Here is a 16,477-nt window from a genome sequence, read left to right as displayed (position 1 = left end):
ATGGAAGGTACACAGTTTCTGTTAGTTGGAGTGTCCTACTACATTGCCATAGCAAGCACCAAATGCATGCATGCCCGGAAGGAAAAGGGAATAACAGGGCTTGTAAAAAACAGTCTGAATTCCTCCTGTTATGCCTATTGTATGAACCAGACACTCAGTAAAATTTAAATACCCAAATGTGTTCCATTTGAACATGTAGGATACAAATGTGTCAGTATACATTTCAGGAGTAAAATAATTACTATTTCAAAGCCAGCAAATTTTTTTTCTGGAAATGCTTGTCTGAAAACTTTTATAGAAAAAGCTACATACTTCAAAGTGGTAAATCTCCAATTATGCTATCTGGACAGCTTTCTTTAAACATTAAACACTTCCTTTTGATGGCTACCTGCTAGAATAATGTAATGAGTAACATATGTGACACAAAGAATAATAGGAAAAGGAGAGTTGTGTGAATTCAGACTAGGTTTCCAATTTCCTGATGAGGACTATATTTAGGCTAGTGGGTGGGGGAATTGCCATTATTTATTTTCTACTACTTTAAAAAGGAGAAGTCTCCCTTTCCCGGCAAATTTTCCAATAGGCTTGTTTTGAAGATAGATGAGAGAATATGTTATGCTCCCCACAATGAAGTTAACCAAAACATCTTGTGGTGAGCAGTTCCAAAGCCACCATCAGGCTTATTTAGGACTATTTAACCATGTAAATCACTACCATTATGGGAGTCACCACACGCCTGTTCTATGTTCCTTGAAGCTTCTGGTGGGAGCTCAAGATTCTTAGGTTTGTGGTGGTGATTATTATAATGATACTTAGTCCTAAATATAGGTTTAGGAGGAGGGTCACCCACTTCTGAAAGACTAGTGACAGCATCACTTGTGATGAAACTACTTTGGCTTTAGGTAATACTGTTATTGAGCTCAGCTGCTCGGCATTGTATAGCATTTTGGAACATATTTTAGAACATTTCCAACAGGAATCCTGACCAAGCATTTGAATACTTGTCATGATTAGTAACTTTATAATAATGTGCACATTTGGCTAGAAGTGAACCCTTTTGAACTTAGTGGGAATTATTAGTAAATTAAAATGTATTGGATTATGCCATAGATGATGCTTTTAAAAATACATGTGGCCAAAATGAGGGTTCATTGTAAGTTGTCATTTTCCCTTCAGAAATGTGTGGAAGGAGTGCTTTTGGAGTTCAAGGCTATATTTCTCAGAAGGTAGTAGGAATTTGTATAATCCTTTTTCTGCCACATGAAAATATGCCAGTCCAAGTTATCTATCTATCTATCATACCACCCAATAGCCAAAGGCTTTCTGGGCAGTTAACAAAAGTTAAAAACATATAAACAAAGAGAAGCACATATAAAACAATAAAATGATAGCAGCTGCAATCAATTCGGTACAAAGGTATAACCAACACAAAAATACAGTATAAAAACTAAGATTAAAAGTTAATGTTAAAATACTGGGAAAATAAGAAGGGTTCCACTTGGCACTAAAAAGAGTAGAGAGTAGGTGCCAGGCACACCACTCTTTAAGGAGCTCATTCCAGAGCCAGGGCACCACAACAGAAAAGGCCCTTCTCCTGGTGGTCACCTTCTTTACTTCTTTTGGAGGGAGCTCCTGGAGAAGGATCCTGGAAGATAATCTTAGGGTTTGGGTAGGTACATAAGGAATGATGTGTTCCTTGGGTTCCAACCTGGCCCCAAGCTGTTTAGGACTTTAAATGTGAATATTACCACGGGGCACAGACTTCAGCTGGGAGCCAGCGCAGCTGAAAGAGAACTGGAATAATGTGGTCCCCATTTACAGCCTTGCTGCTCTATTTTGGATCCGTTGAAGTTTCAGGACTGTTTTCAAAGGCAGCCCCACGTACAGCACAGTGCAGTAACCCAAATGAGAGGTTACCAGAGCATGGATTACTATAGCTTGGCTCTGTCTGTCCAGATAGGGTCATGGTTGATATATCAATCTAAGCTGATAAAAGGTGCTCCGTGTCACTGAGTCCACTTTTGACTCTAGCAACAGTTCTAGATCCAGAAGCACCCCCAACTATAAACCTTGTCCTTTAGGGAGAGTGGAACCTCATTCAGAACAGGTTGAATATCACCCAAATGGACGACTGGGGAGACCACCAGCAGCACCTCTGTCTTGTCTGGATTTAGTATCAGTTTGTTGGGCCTCATCCAGTTTATTACTGTGCTCAGGCACTGATTTAGAATGACCACTGCCTCACCTGGGTTGGATGAAAAGGGGAGGTAGAGCCAAATAGCATCTGCACATTGGTGACACCTCAGCCCGTGCCTCCGGATAACCTCCCCCAGTGATTTCATGTGGATGTTAAATAGCAAGTACAAGTTCAGTTCTGTATAATTGTGCATACCTGCTTTCATTTCTTTTAAAAGGTTGATATTAACAAGGACCGGTTAGTGACTTTGGATGAGTTCATAAGAGCTACAGAGAAAAAAGAGTTTTTGGAGCCGGAAAGCTGGGAGGTAATTAATGACATAGGACATAACACAGCTGTGACCCAAACAGCAAGTAGCTCATCTCTCTAGAACTTTTGATTCTCACCCCATTTCCTTTCTTGTAATTACCTGTGTATTGTGATTAGTGACTTTATTTGAATAAAATCTGAACATTGAGGACCCTGTGCCTAATCAAACTAGTGCAATAATCATAGGGTTTGTGCAGGAATATAATGAGAACAAGCACAGAATTTTTCCTGCAACATTCCTTAAATGGAAGTTTATGCCATTTCCCCCCATACATTTTGAATGTAATTGCAGGATTAGTTTTCCACATGCAGGAACAGGTGCCCATGGTTTTGGGACCTAACTTGTACATGCAGAAAGATGGGAAAAAACACACCCAGTACCCAAAGTTCTGTGCATACTGTTTCTGCAGTGTACACTTTCGAACAGATGATCAGAGCTGTCAGATCTGTTTTGGAGAAGCTGTTTCTCCATTAGCGAAGACCCTCAAGGACAGTGTCTTTTGCTAGAAGTAGATTTATCTGTAAGGAAAGCTAAGCCTACTATATGATACTCTGGACTAGAGACCTTCCTCATCCAACCAGTGAGGCGATCTCAAGCATTAATATTATTGCCCAGGAATGCCCATTGTATATGCATGACAAGCAGGAAGACAGTTTTAAGAAATGTTGCTCTTTCCTCTCCTGATAAGCCAGTGTTTATTCGAACCACATTGTCATCAAACATACTGCATGGTGCATGCACATTTGACTGTGTGACTCCATGTACAATACTTGATTGCTTCTTTGACTTTTGAATCTTCTTTGAGGGGTTTAAGATTTGGTTTTGTTGTTCTTAAGACGTTGGACCAACAGCAGGTCTTCACTGAAGAAGATCTGAAGGAATTTGAAATTCATATTTCCCAACAAGAAGATGAACTGCAGAAGCAGGCATTAGAACTTCAGAAAAAGAGAGAAGAGCTACAGAAACAACAAGATCAGTTACAGGCTCAGAAACAAGAACTTGAACAGGTACTGCTCTAAATAGTTGCAAAGTTTCCTTTAAAAAATAACTGCCTTGTATATTAATTAAGAAAGGGACATATCATTACAACTGTTCTGAAAATAAACACTCTTTAGTAAGTATATTAGTTGGGTCTGCTGGAAAGCACCAAATGCCTTAGCTCTGTGCATAATGTCCTTGTCTCCATGAATCAGCACCTGGTTTGCATGCAGAAGGTTCAGTTCCTGCTTCTCAGATGAAAAGAATGATAGGTACCATGTCTTTGAAACTTTCTTGAAGAAGAAAATGTCTTCTTAGACCCGGGACAGACTGCCAGTTGATAAATAATGCTGTGCTAGATGGTCAGGCTTGGGATAATGTACACCTTACTATTTAAGTGTCCCAGTGAAAAAAATCAACCAGACCAGAGGGTTCCTTGCACTACAAACCAGAGGGCATTGATTTGGTTCATGTGACACCACAAATCCCTCTGGCATAAAAGCCCAAAGGGCTTGTGGTGTTATGCGAACCTGCCATGGTTTTTTGAGGATGGTGTACAAACCCAGAATCTGGGTGTATAAACTACCCTGACAGGCTATGGCTCATAGGGATTAGTAGTTACCATTGGGCCTGCTATGTCATTGGAACCTAAAAACCTTGCTGGTCTTGTTATGTGGCCCCAGTGACAGCTGCCCCAGAGTGCCTTCTTGTGGGGGGGGGGGAGTTGGCAGAGACATTGTGCCTGGCCACCCCATTCTGCTGAGAGTGGGCTTGCTCACTGCAACCCTCCTTCCTGTCTGCCATTTTCAATATGGCATGGAACAAGGCAGCTTCCTTGCAGGAGTCAGGATGATGATGCCATAAGATCCTCATCTGTAACCATCCTCTTTAAATGTGAAATAACATCTATTTAAAAGAGCAGTAAGCAAAGGCTGAACTGTATGCTTTTACTAAAATTCCATGTTTTTCTTTTTAATTTTCCTTGGTGGGGTACTGCCTTTGTACAATATTTGGGCTATTTGCAATGGCTTCTTGCTGGGATCATTGAGCATCCTTTCTTGCTCAGTTATATGAGAGCAGAAGCGCCACTGATTTTTGTTGGGTTACCTGAAACTTGTGGTTGTCCTCCTAGGCTAGAAAGGTATATTGCCAGAACCACAACTGAGATATAGCAAAATTTGTGTATGTTCCCATCCAGTTCTATCATATGAAATAAAATTCTGATACACCTTGGTTTACATATTTCCTATTGCATTCCAACAGGCTGTTCAACAAATGGAAAAGAAGAAATTACAACAAGGACATCCTCCCTCAGGACCCAACGGAGAACTGAAATTTGAACCACGTAAGTAAATTATTCTCTCACCTCCACTGCGCACGTTTCCTCTTCAAACTTTCCTCATAACACACACAGGCACTGCTCTTACTTCATGGCAAAGTGTTCCTTAAAAGAACAAAGGAATAGGCAACTATTTACCACAGTGGGCCGAAGAGAACTATTTTCTGCAGGTGGATATCCACCAGCATCCTAAGCTTGACAGTGTTGGCCAGGGAAAGCTGTTGGGTTCTTTGGAAAATTTTGCCCTTGAAAAAGTAACTTGTTATTTTACTAATGAGATGCATTTGTACATGAAAAGAGCAAGTCACTGGATGGTCATTCCTGAGTATTACAGTTTATGGTAGTGATTATGTTTGTTACTCATGAGTAAACTAATATTCACACTGTGTTAAAAAGCCAGGTCAGTAGTTTGGCACTGGATATTCTGCTGTAAATAGAGTTAATATTGGGAAGCTGAAGACTGGTTTCTTCCCATACACTTCCCTTGTCAAACAATTCAAAAGAGGGACCTCATAAGACTTAAGCATGCAATGGAAAAAAAACTTTATACAAATTCCAAAAATGTCTCAGCAATAGTAAAGTAAAAAAAAGGGCAAGATTATTTGAGTAACCTTGTGTATGTACATGTGAGACACAAAAAATTGCATTTCCAGAATAATAAAGCAATTCAATACTATTGAAAATGAAGCTATAATGTCTTACGTAAAGCATGAATAAGAAATTTGTTCTTTAAAGCTTTTTTTTTTAACAATTATCAACCTTTTTAAAATTTCCATCAATTTTTAATTGGTCTTATATTTTCTTATATTTTGGCGATTTTTTTTTTCCTATTCTCTTGTTTTACATTTTATTATAGGATGCCTTATAAAGCCATGGAAATCAATCAATCAATCAATTAAACCAGGTTTTCAGCTTTTTTTTAATGCCTCTAACACACATACATTATTCAATGTTACTTCAGCTCCATTAAAAATAATGGACCACATTTTCTTTATTTGAAATGCTACTTGACTAGGGGAGAGATAATTAGTTTTGTGATTGTCACAGGGACAAGTAAGTCTGACTTGTTTGTAACTGAATTCTGCCAGAAAGGGGGGAAAAATCTTACCTTGATTTGCAAAGGAAGGTTGTAATTCTGATGAAAACGTGTGATGCTGCAGCATGCTCACCGCTCAAATGACATATTTATTTATTTATTTATTTATAAATCTATTTATGGAATGAACAACATTGAAACAAATTTAAACAATCAGCTCAATTAAAACAAAGCTATTTTAAAACAAAAAGAGTGGCACTTAAATCTCTCTAAGCCATTTCTAGCTTTACAGGGAAGCAGCACCTCGAACTAGATCTGAAAACAAATCTGATATAAAATAGTCTATAAAAGGCATATGGGAAATCAAACTGGCTGCAGTGTTTTGTGCTAGTTTAATTTCCTAAACATTCTTCACATAGAACAGGAAGCAGCAATCAACATGGGAAGCAACTACAGTATGCATCTCTATGGCTAGATTTACCTTTTCCAGGAGAGAGTGCACCAGTGCTCCAGCCAATGCTGAACGGAGGCACTCCTGCCCACAACAGCCACTGAAGCAATGCTAGATCAAGGAATGTGCTTGCATGCACCCTAACTCTTGCTGCACTTTCCATATTCGACAACAGGAATACGCTCACTGTATCATGTTGTGTGTACCGTTCCTCCAATGCATTTTTCAGAATATAATTGAAGTAAAAGCAGATGTATGCAATTTTTTAAACAGAGTTTATGTTTTATGTTACAGCTGGAGTACAACCAGTTGCAAATACTCAAAATCATCCAGCAGGAAACAGTCAGCATTTACCACCAGGAAACATACCTGTACAAGAAGCAGCTGCTGGATCAGATCATGTCAAGTCTCACCCTTAACCACTTGTGCCTCAACTTTATACCACATTTTTGGGAGGGAATGGGTGGGGGAAAGTGATCAGAGACTAAAAATAAATTGGAAAATGAAGTTCACGTCCATCTTTGTTTCAAATTGGTAGGATTCATATAAGCTAAATATCTTGGCTAGTGAGATTTCCAAAGGCACAAAAGATACAATTGTTGTTGCTCAGTTGCCAAGTCGTGCCCAACTCTTCACACCCCCATGGACCACAGCACGCCAGGCTCTCCTGTACTCCACTGCCTCCCGGAGTTCACCCATGCCCACTGGACCAGGGAATCCATCCAGCCACTTCAACAGCTGTTGTCCCCCTTCTCCTTTGCCATCAATCGTTCCCAGCATCAGGGTCTTCTCCAGGGAGTCCTTCCTTCTCATTAGGTGGCCAAAGTATTTGAGTTTGATCTTCAGGATCTGTCCTTCTAAAGAGCAGTCAGGACTGATTTCATTTAGGATTGACTGATTTGATCTCCTTGCAGTCTAAGAGACTCTCAGGAGTCTTCTCCAACGCCACAATTCAATCCTTCGGCGCTCAGCCTTCCTTATGGTCCAGCTTTCACAGCCATACATTGCAACTGGGAAAACCATAGCCTTGACTATACGCACTTTCGTTGGAAGAGTGATGTCTCTGCTTTTTAGTATGCTGTCTAGATTTGCCATAGCTTTCCTCCCAAGGAGCAAGGGTCTTTTGATTTCTTGGCTGCAGTCACTGTCTGTGGTGATCTTGAAGCCCAAGAAAATCTGTCACTACTTCCTTTTCTTCCCCTTCAATTTGCCAGGAAGTGATATGACCAGATGCCACGATCTTAGTTTTCTTAATGTTGAGTTTCAAGCCAACTTTTGCACTCTCCTCTTTCACCCACATCAAGGGGCTCTTTAGTTCCATATCATCTGCATATCTGAGGTTGTTGCTATTTCTCCCAGCAATCTTAATTCCAACTGGTGATTCATCTAGCCCCGCCTTTCTCATGATGTGCTCTGCACATAAGTTAAATAGGCAGAGCGACAGTATACAGCCTTGCCAAACTCCTTTCTCAATTTTGAACCAATCAGTTGTTCCATGTCTAGTTCTAACTGTTGCTTCTTGACCCACGTACAGGCTTCTCAGGAGATAAGATGGTCTGGTACTCCCATCTCTTTAAGAACTTGGCACAATTTGTTGTGATTCACACAATCAAAGGCTTTAGCATAGTCAGTGAAGCAGATGTTTTTCTAGAACTCCCTAGCTTTCACCATATCTAGTGATTCTTGGCAATTTGTTTTCTAGTTCCTCTGCCTCTTTGAAACCCAGCTTCTACTTCTGGTAGTTCTCAGTCCTCATACTGCTGGAGCTTAGCTTGTAGGATTTTGAGCATCATGGCATCTGAATTAAATTCTCCTATTCCTCTCTGTTTTAGTTAAGTGATTCCCAAGATGTTAATGTTCAGTCTTGCCATCTCATGTTCGACCGCATTCAGCTTACCTTGATTCATAGATCTTACATTCCAGGATCCTATGCAATATTGTTCTTTACATCATTGGACTTTCCTTTCACCACCAGATACAGTGGTACCTCAGCTTACGAATGCCTTGGTTCACGACCAAATCGGGTCTCGAACAAAAATTTCATGAAAATTTTGACATGGGTTACAAACTCCCCATTGGGTGGCAACCAAGATCGCAGCCATCTCCCCACCCCATCCCCCAGTGGGGAGATGGCCATGATCGCAGTTGCATTCATGCAGGGAAGATGTGCGTGATCAGGGGCGTGCTCCTGAAGGAAAGACAGGCGCAATCTCGGCCATCTCCCCCCCAACCAGCATGATCGCGGCCATCTCCCCCCCCCCCCCCAAGTGGGGAGATGACCGCGATTGTGCTGGGGGCGGGGGGGATGGCTGAGATCGTGCCTGTCTCTCCCTCCCCCAGTGCGCCCTGTTCACGCCTATCTCCCCCCCCCCATGCGCTGGGGTGACGGGCACATGCAGGGATGACAGGCGTAATCTTGGTCATGCTGGGGGGGGGGGCAAGGAGATGGCCGCGCTTATGCTTGGGGGGAGGATGGCCGCGATCTTTGTTGTTGTCACTTTGCTTCACATTTTTCTGATTAAAAAAATGGTTACAGAATGGATTAACCTTATTTACATTGAACCTTATGGGGAAATTTAACTTGGCTCACGACCAATTTGGGTCACAGCCAGAGTCCTGGAATGGATTAAGTTCATGAGCCAAGGTACCACTGTATATCTGCAACTGAGTGTCCTTTTGGCTTTGACCCTCTCACTTCAGTATTTCTGGCACTACTTGCATTTGCCCTCCCCTCTTCCCCAGTAGCACACTGTACACCTTCTGACCTCAGAGGCTCATCTTCTGGCATCATATATTTTAGCCTTTTGATACTGTCCATGGGGTTTTTCATGGCAAGGATACTGGAGTAGATTGCCATTCCCTTCTCCAGTGGATCACCTTCTGTCAGAGCTGTCTGCTATGACCTGTCTGATTCATTCTGCTACCCAAGTCCTTCATCATGGCAAGTCAGTGATCCATGAAGAGGAAAAGATAAAATACGGGTTTTCAAAGCTGTGGGCCTTTACTGTGAGAAAGGTCTATAAAAATATTCTGGTTTTATCACTAGGTCTAAGTAGAGAACTAGGTATTATCTGGCTTTTCTCCAATGAAATCTGTTGATTGCCTTTAATGTGATTCTGGCTGCCTGGCTATCATTTATGCCTTGGAAAATCTCACTTCCCCAACTTCTTTGAACGGTATTCTTTTATCATCATCCAGAAAATTCATTGATTCATTGAAGGAAAAAATAAAAGGAGCAACATCCCACCCGTTTTCTTTTAGATAGTTGTTTTTGATGCCGACAATCTTAATTGCCAGTGGGTGGAAAGGGAGGTTTGCTTCTTGGAGATAATCTACACAAAAGGCACAAGACCCTTAGTATATGACATTTTTCCTAAGAGTGCCAACTATGGAGAGCAGTACTTTTATGTCTGAGGACTGAATGAGCTCTTTGTTGCTGAGTTGAGACAGTCTATTTGGTATTTGAGACCATATGAAAAACAATCCACCTGTGATCTGATTTCAAGAAATTCTGCACATTAAAAAATAACTGGAGTATGAAGTAATGGGAAGCAATGAATGTTTTCTGTTTACAGATTCCTAAAAATGCCAACATAAGACCCCTTCAACAGAAATGCTACACTTGAAGGGTATTGATTGAGCTATCTCTGTTGCTAACTGAATGTGGTGTGTCAGCTGGGTATTTCCCCTGCAATTCTGGGGTAAGGAGGATACTTTGGCCTCCTTTTCGTAATAAGTTAGTTGCATTTATTCCATTGTGAACTACAGAAGTGAGCTCTTTAAATGATGGAAATATTTTCAGAATTAGCAAAGTCATAGCTTCTTTTTCTGGGCAAAGAAGCCAACTTCTTGCTGTCAGGAAAAAAAATCTTTCACAACCAGCAGTGTGTTTTTAATTGCAACTTTGAAAGGCTGTTACTTTGAGTTTCAGTTAAAATACCAATTAATGTTACAATTTGTAATGTTACAATACTGAAGTTAAAGGGCATGTATTCCAGAGATGGAAGCACCAAACTGATATCTTCAATAATACTAAGTTTCTGCTTGATGCCTTCATTTGGCTGTGAACTTGGCTAAGAGCAACATGGTTGTCTAATTCTCAACAATTTTAGCATAAAAAGCATCTTTATAGCAAAAAACCAGTTCATTATTTAAACTTGATCCCAAAATTCATTTTTCTTCTCTGGTTAGTTATTCCTATTTGGATTTTGATTCAAACACTGTTCAGTTAAGTAGAAATGTTCCACAGGTGGTATAACATGTAGGTTAGTGGAAAAGCATTTCGAATAAGACCAAAATGCCTCATTCTTTTATGAGAATACTATTTCTGAAGTCTGTGCCTCTGGGACAGAAAAGAAGATGGCTACTAAACTACTTAGACTTCAAATGTGTTTTGTTACTCAAGAGTAGTAACCATTATTTCCAAGGAATTGGCTTGCACCTTAAGATCATAATTATTCATGCAGGGCTTCAAGACACTAAGTGTTTTGCATAAGATGAAAGACAGCTGCTGTTTATTGAGGAAGAACACTATGGCACATAATCACCTTGTTAATGTACATTTTGGCCTTCAGAGTCTCTTTCTACAGGCTAATTTTTAAATGACAACTCTCCTTTCCTGAGTGAGCCTTTCATACTGCATATGAAACAAAATTAGCAGAATCATTTCCAACTTGCCCATGGCTTTGCAAGCAGTTGCTTGAAAAGCTAGTGTAGGTTCTCTTCTTCTCCATGATAAATCAGTGGTAAGTGGCCACTGCCTGAATCACACCATCACAAATGCTATAATTTCAGCAACTGCCAAAAACTGAATCTTGTAGGTAGCAATGAGTATTCACAGCTGGCTGGCTTTAGCCAGGAAGTTAATGTATGCGAGCTTTCCATGGAACTAGGCCATGGCCTTGCAACCTCTGTGTTTCCTTTTGTTTGCTTGTTTTCACTCCATCTTGACATTTCCAATTCTCCTCCTGAAAGTTGTTCAGTGTTCTGTCCATTTATGACCCTGAAAGGCATATGGGCTTGCAGGGTGACAGGGTGAATTCTCTTTCTGGAGTTCCAGGATTTTGCTCCAATGCTTAGGGTGGCCGAATAGAAGATAAGCCACAGGCAACTGTAGTGTTTAACGCACCCCTGTTTGCACAGTGGGAGTGTTGACAGCAGGCAGCACAAGAATAATGACCTCATGGCTTATTTCTTACAACCCATGCAACCAACCTTGCTGGCAATCAGCAGAAACTCCCAGAGGAAGGCTCTTGACTCTTTTCAGGTTACTTGAAGCAGTATGATCCATCTGCACATATTCAGGCAGCAGCTTAAATGCAGGTTGCAATCCTTAAGGTCCACCTAATACAAATGATGAAAAATCTCTTTCTTATTTGTGACCTCATGAGTATTTACAGCCATAAATGGCATGCTGTCCTTAAATTTTATGTGGTATTTGTCCCTTTGTTTTAGCTTGTATATAAAATCAGATGAGAAAATAAAATATTTGGATAGAATTGTGTGCCATGTGATCCCAGAAGCTTATTCATCTTTTTCACTTAAATAGTTGGCTTCAGAAATGCTCAGGGTACTGAATTAAGTACCATTATGATGAGACAAAGGAGATTTGACAAAGACCCATTGCCTCACGTGACCCAGGTGTTATCTGACTGTTCAGAGGGCTAATAAGTGGCAGTAATGCTCATACTGAACTTGAGTAACATCAAAGATAACTAGTCCATTTGGATGAATGAGAGTGGTGCCCCACAGTACACCGGAAACAAGTGAGAGCTGAATTGTTTTTCCTGTGTGGTTAACTGGGACTTCCCTGCACAAGCGTGACCACGATCCCTACCCAAACATGAGTGTGGCCAATTCCACCCCCCCCCCCGAGCATGATGACAATTGCACAAGGAAGACAGGTTCGATCACAATTGTCACCCAATGCGGAGTTCGTGACCTCAGGCAATTTTTTCCTGAAATTTCTGTTGCAAAATGATTTGGTTGTGAACTGAGGCATTCATGAGCTGAGGTAGCACTGTATTAGTCAGGACAGATAAATGCTATTTCATGTTTATAGGTATTTCTGAACAAAACTTGTGGTAGTCAAAGAACAGAGGATTGATTGTGGTTGGAACAGAATAGTATTCTAGATGAACCCTTAGTCAGTTCCTAGCAGTGTTTGTGCAGGACCATAATACCTTGTGCAGCTTGGATTTCATCACTATATTAGAAAACATCAATGACACAACACCATTTCAAGCCAAGACAATCTGCTAGTATTTTTTCATTTTTTTTCCACTGTATTTAATACACATTGGGTTGAATTTGGAGTTGCACAAAGCTAGAGGTCACAAACTGGAAGCTCCTGTGAGTGAAATGATTTTTTTCTTATTCCCTCACTCTTCTCACATTCCTCTATGCCTGAACACCTGGAAGACTGGGGGATGCTCCGGAACAATATGGGAGGTACTGCTAATAATTCAAGGAAGGAAGAATTAGTAAAAATCACAGACCCATCCTCATCTAGTGGGGATTTTAGCTGGATACCAGTTCCATATAAGGACAGAATGAGCATTCTGTTTGTGGCCGGGCAACTTTGATACAGCCCATAATCTGAACATCACTAATTTCAAGCAAACTTCTCTACTTTAAATCAAATAATACATGCTGACCTATTGGTTTTAATGGGCAGCAATCCACCTATAGGTAGCTGACATGACACAATCCCACCTGAAATTACTAGAAGAAATCCACTCCCATTTTCATGAAAGCATAGTTATACTAAAGGCCATCATCTCTAACCTGGAATTCTATCTATTAGCCATAATATAAATTAAACAGACTTAAGCATGACTACTTAAAATGGCACTCCTCAGGTTTATTTAGTAAATTAAGGGCACAATCCAATTAAGAAAAATGGCAGCCTCCAAACTGGGAGGCTGATGATCCAATATAGAGTGGAGAACAAATGAAGGAGGCCACAGAAAATACAGGCTAAGTTGTATTGTGGCCTCCAGAGTCTTCCTTTCCTGCCACCAGAACTTACCCTTTGCCTGCTAAAATGTATTGCAGTTCTTGAGGTCAGGAAAACACTCTTGGGCTTTTCCCCAGAGAGTCTCAATTATCAGGAAAAAGGGAAGCAACACCCAGTAGAGACTTGCACCATTTATTTTGCATGCAAAGCAGGTCAGCAGGGTGGGTCATGCCCAAAAGCCAAGCTGACAAAAAGCAAAGATTTGGGCATGGTCTTTATAGATTACAGATTGGCAAACAGTTCAGACGGTGCATGTCCAGGTGCTCTCCAGTTCTAGATTGGCCAATCCTGGCCTTCCATGTCATGGCACCTTTAGAAAGTCTTTAGTGGGGTCTTGTGGCTAGGTATTTGGCTGACATTTTCTAAGAATTGTTTCTAGTGACATTTGGGGTCTTGCAAGATGTCTCCCTAACCTCGTTAGAGAAGTTAGTGAAGGTTTTCTAATAACTGCTTCCTCTTAACACTTGCAGTTATGCAGTGTTACTTTCCAAGTGTTTAGGTGTCTTAATTTAGCTTCTAACTGATCTGCAGCCTTAGACATGTAAAACTTTCACTGATTAATTATCTACAGATTTTAAATACAAAGGGCCTAAATCAGGAGCTGCTTTCAGCAACCTTGTAACTATTGCTAAGGCTACCCAGAGGCCTTTGGACCCATAGTCTGGCCAAGGCCATGGTCACTGGGTCACAGAAACGGTCTGTGTATGGCCTTCTTGCAAGTTACAGCCAGCAAGCATCATCATAGAATGACTGGCCTTTTTCTAATATTTCCACATGGGCTACTAGTTGGGGAAGCGGACAGAGCATGGACTCCCAGTTCAAAGGTCATATTTTGTTCTGTGACCTCAGATCTGGGAATCCAAAATATCCTATGGCCCTCCAGACAATGTCTAGGGGCCATAAGACCACCAATCTAACATTAAAACTATGTTGTATGAGTAACGTATTCATTTGTTTTTGACTGGAATTTACCCAGTTTGCAACTCCTGTAAGCCAAACACAGATCTGAATGCAACCCATGTAATTTTTTTTTTTTACTTTTCTGAGTTGGCAATCCGATTAGCAGTGCAAAAACTATGTACATTTGGAAAATGTGCAGGAAAAATCATGCCTTTGAAAAAGCGGCATTCAATTGGTAAAAATGAATACATTTGAAAAATTCACACAAATATTCTTGCAAAAAGAAAAAAGCTTACAATCTGATACAAATAAATTCAGATAGATTGGTTAATTTAAGAAATAGTTCAATCATTTATTGGCACAATTTCCATTGACACGGCCCTCATTTTTAAATGCACTGTGCTTGAAGTTACACTAATGCAATTCACTTCCACACAAATACATATGGGTTTGTAGGCTAAGTATCATAAAATTTCTCATTTGGTCTTATTTTATTTTGGGTTAAGGTTAATTATGTTTCCTCTTCCCCACCAACCCCATGTCAAAACTTTTCAACATAAGGAATAATATTCAGGAATATCAGAAAATGATGAAAGATATGGCAAAGTTGTACATAGCTATATACTTTCCAATGCAATATACTCAATAATTTTATTTTACCCATATTATGAACAGTTTTAATTTGATTAAGTTGATTGACTCAGTTGTTTTGGCGATTGTTTGTGTTTTTCTTCTGTGAATGAGAAAAAGTAACCCTACTACGTTTGTAATTCCCCCTATACGCACAACTCCTCTTTGTATCATAATGCATATTTAAAATGATGATGATGATGATGATGATGATGATGATAACATTTCTATGCCGCCCCTTGCCGAAGCCTCGGGGCGGCTTACAACACAATACAATACATTGAAATACAATAGAACATAATAATATGTGTGGAATGTACTGAACAATCTGTTCCCTGAAAATCTGTAGTGCCACTTTGTATAGGATATAGAAGGGGCTGCACTCCATTAGATGGAAACCCTGAATTTGAAGGCTTATAAATATCCAGTACTTTTGCCAGGCTACTGCCAAGAAAGCAGTGATAGCTAAGGAAGCAATTTTTGCCTCTCATCTTCCTGCTTCTCTTACCTCAAGATAGGTCTCCATTTTTAGAAGGTAGACTGGCAGGCCTGGAGAGGCCTTGGAATACTTCATGGGGTAGTATATAAAAAGCAAGTAGCTGTTTGTAGGGCTCAAAGAACCAGGGCTTGGGGAGAAACGTGAAGATACGGAGCACATCCTGGAAGAAGGCTGTTTAGGATCCTATTGCTAGCAATCTCGTGTTCCCCTTGTGTTCATTCCTGCTGACAAAAAGAAAGCATGCAGGCTTTTTAAGAGAAGAGAACAGCATTTTAGGAAAGGATGGTAAAAGATTTCAAAACACTCAAATTTTGTTTTTTTTTTTAAAGGGAGATTTTGATGTAAAGAGTTGTTCTAGTTAAAAGCGGGATCCTCCTCAGACTATTTAATGTTATAAACTTTTGCTACTACTTAATTTCATACAGGAGAAATGCAGGAGTTTCTCAATCAAGTTGTTTTGTTTAGTTTTTATCCCGACTGAGTTTTGCCAGTATGATTGTGGGCCAGGAAAGGGGCTGTGGTTGCTATGTACCGTCATGTCATCCCCGACTTACGGGAACCCTCTGAATGAATGGCCAGCTCTCTGAAACTCGCCAATCCACCTCGTAGCTGGTCTTTCTCTGTCTTCGACGTTTCATCGCATGATTGTCTTCTCCAGTGTCAGAATCCCGGAATCTCAATTTGAGAAGATGAAATAAAACTCGGGGTCGTAGGAAAGATCAATCATTATGAACCTCCGCGTCTTTATTGTCTATCCCAGGTTCCTGCGGTTGACTCACGATAATGCAATTACCGGGCTAGCAGAGATGAACTCTGCTGCAAAGCTTCAATACCATTACAGGGCATTTATAGGTACACAGGTACCGGGCAATTGATGACACAATGCAGAGGTTACAATAAGATTCTGAGGTCATCACATACAGAACAGATAAAGAAATGTCAGTCAATCACACTGTAACAATGAGATCAGTATTGACACTTTAGTTGAGTAACTTGAACTCATCTCCAGGTCTGCTCAGACATGCAAATTCAAGCCACTAGAAACTATTCATGATAAGCTTAGACCCTTATCTCGACTCTAAACATTCTGCATGATCAGGGCACATGAAGCCCTCTGGC

The 16,477-nt window shown here is 40.5% G+C and overlaps 1 protein-coding gene across 2 annotated transcripts in view; it reads left to right on the top strand.

The window, feature by feature from the left end:
* The window catches only part of NUCB2 (nucleobindin 2), a 39,300-nt gene extending 32,482 nt beyond the window's left edge, over positions 1–6,818 (top strand). For both annotated transcript variants that reach the window (XM_044425857.1, XM_044425858.1), the window contains exons 10-13: positions 2,415–2,504; positions 3,344–3,514; positions 4,749–4,830; positions 6,606–6,818. In XM_044425857.1, the coding sequence (XP_044281792.1) occupies positions 2,415–2,504; positions 3,344–3,514; positions 4,749–4,830; positions 6,606–6,730 (468 nt within the window). In that variant the 3' untranslated portion in view covers positions 6,731–6,818. The remainder of the gene's footprint in view (positions 1–2,414; positions 2,505–3,343; positions 3,515–4,748; positions 4,831–6,605) is intronic.
* The last annotated feature ends 9,659 nt before the right edge of the window (positions 6,819–16,477 follow it).

Source organism: Varanus komodoensis, unplaced genomic scaffold, assembly GCF_004798865.1.
Source record: "Varanus komodoensis strain SLA01 unplaced genomic scaffold, ASM479886v1 scaffold16, whole genome shotgun sequence".
Lineage (NCBI taxonomy): Eukaryota > Metazoa > Chordata > Lepidosauria > Squamata > Varanidae > Varanus > Varanus komodoensis.
The sequence above is the reverse complement of the archived record's forward strand: the minus strand, read 5'-3'. Positions and strand labels throughout refer to the sequence as shown.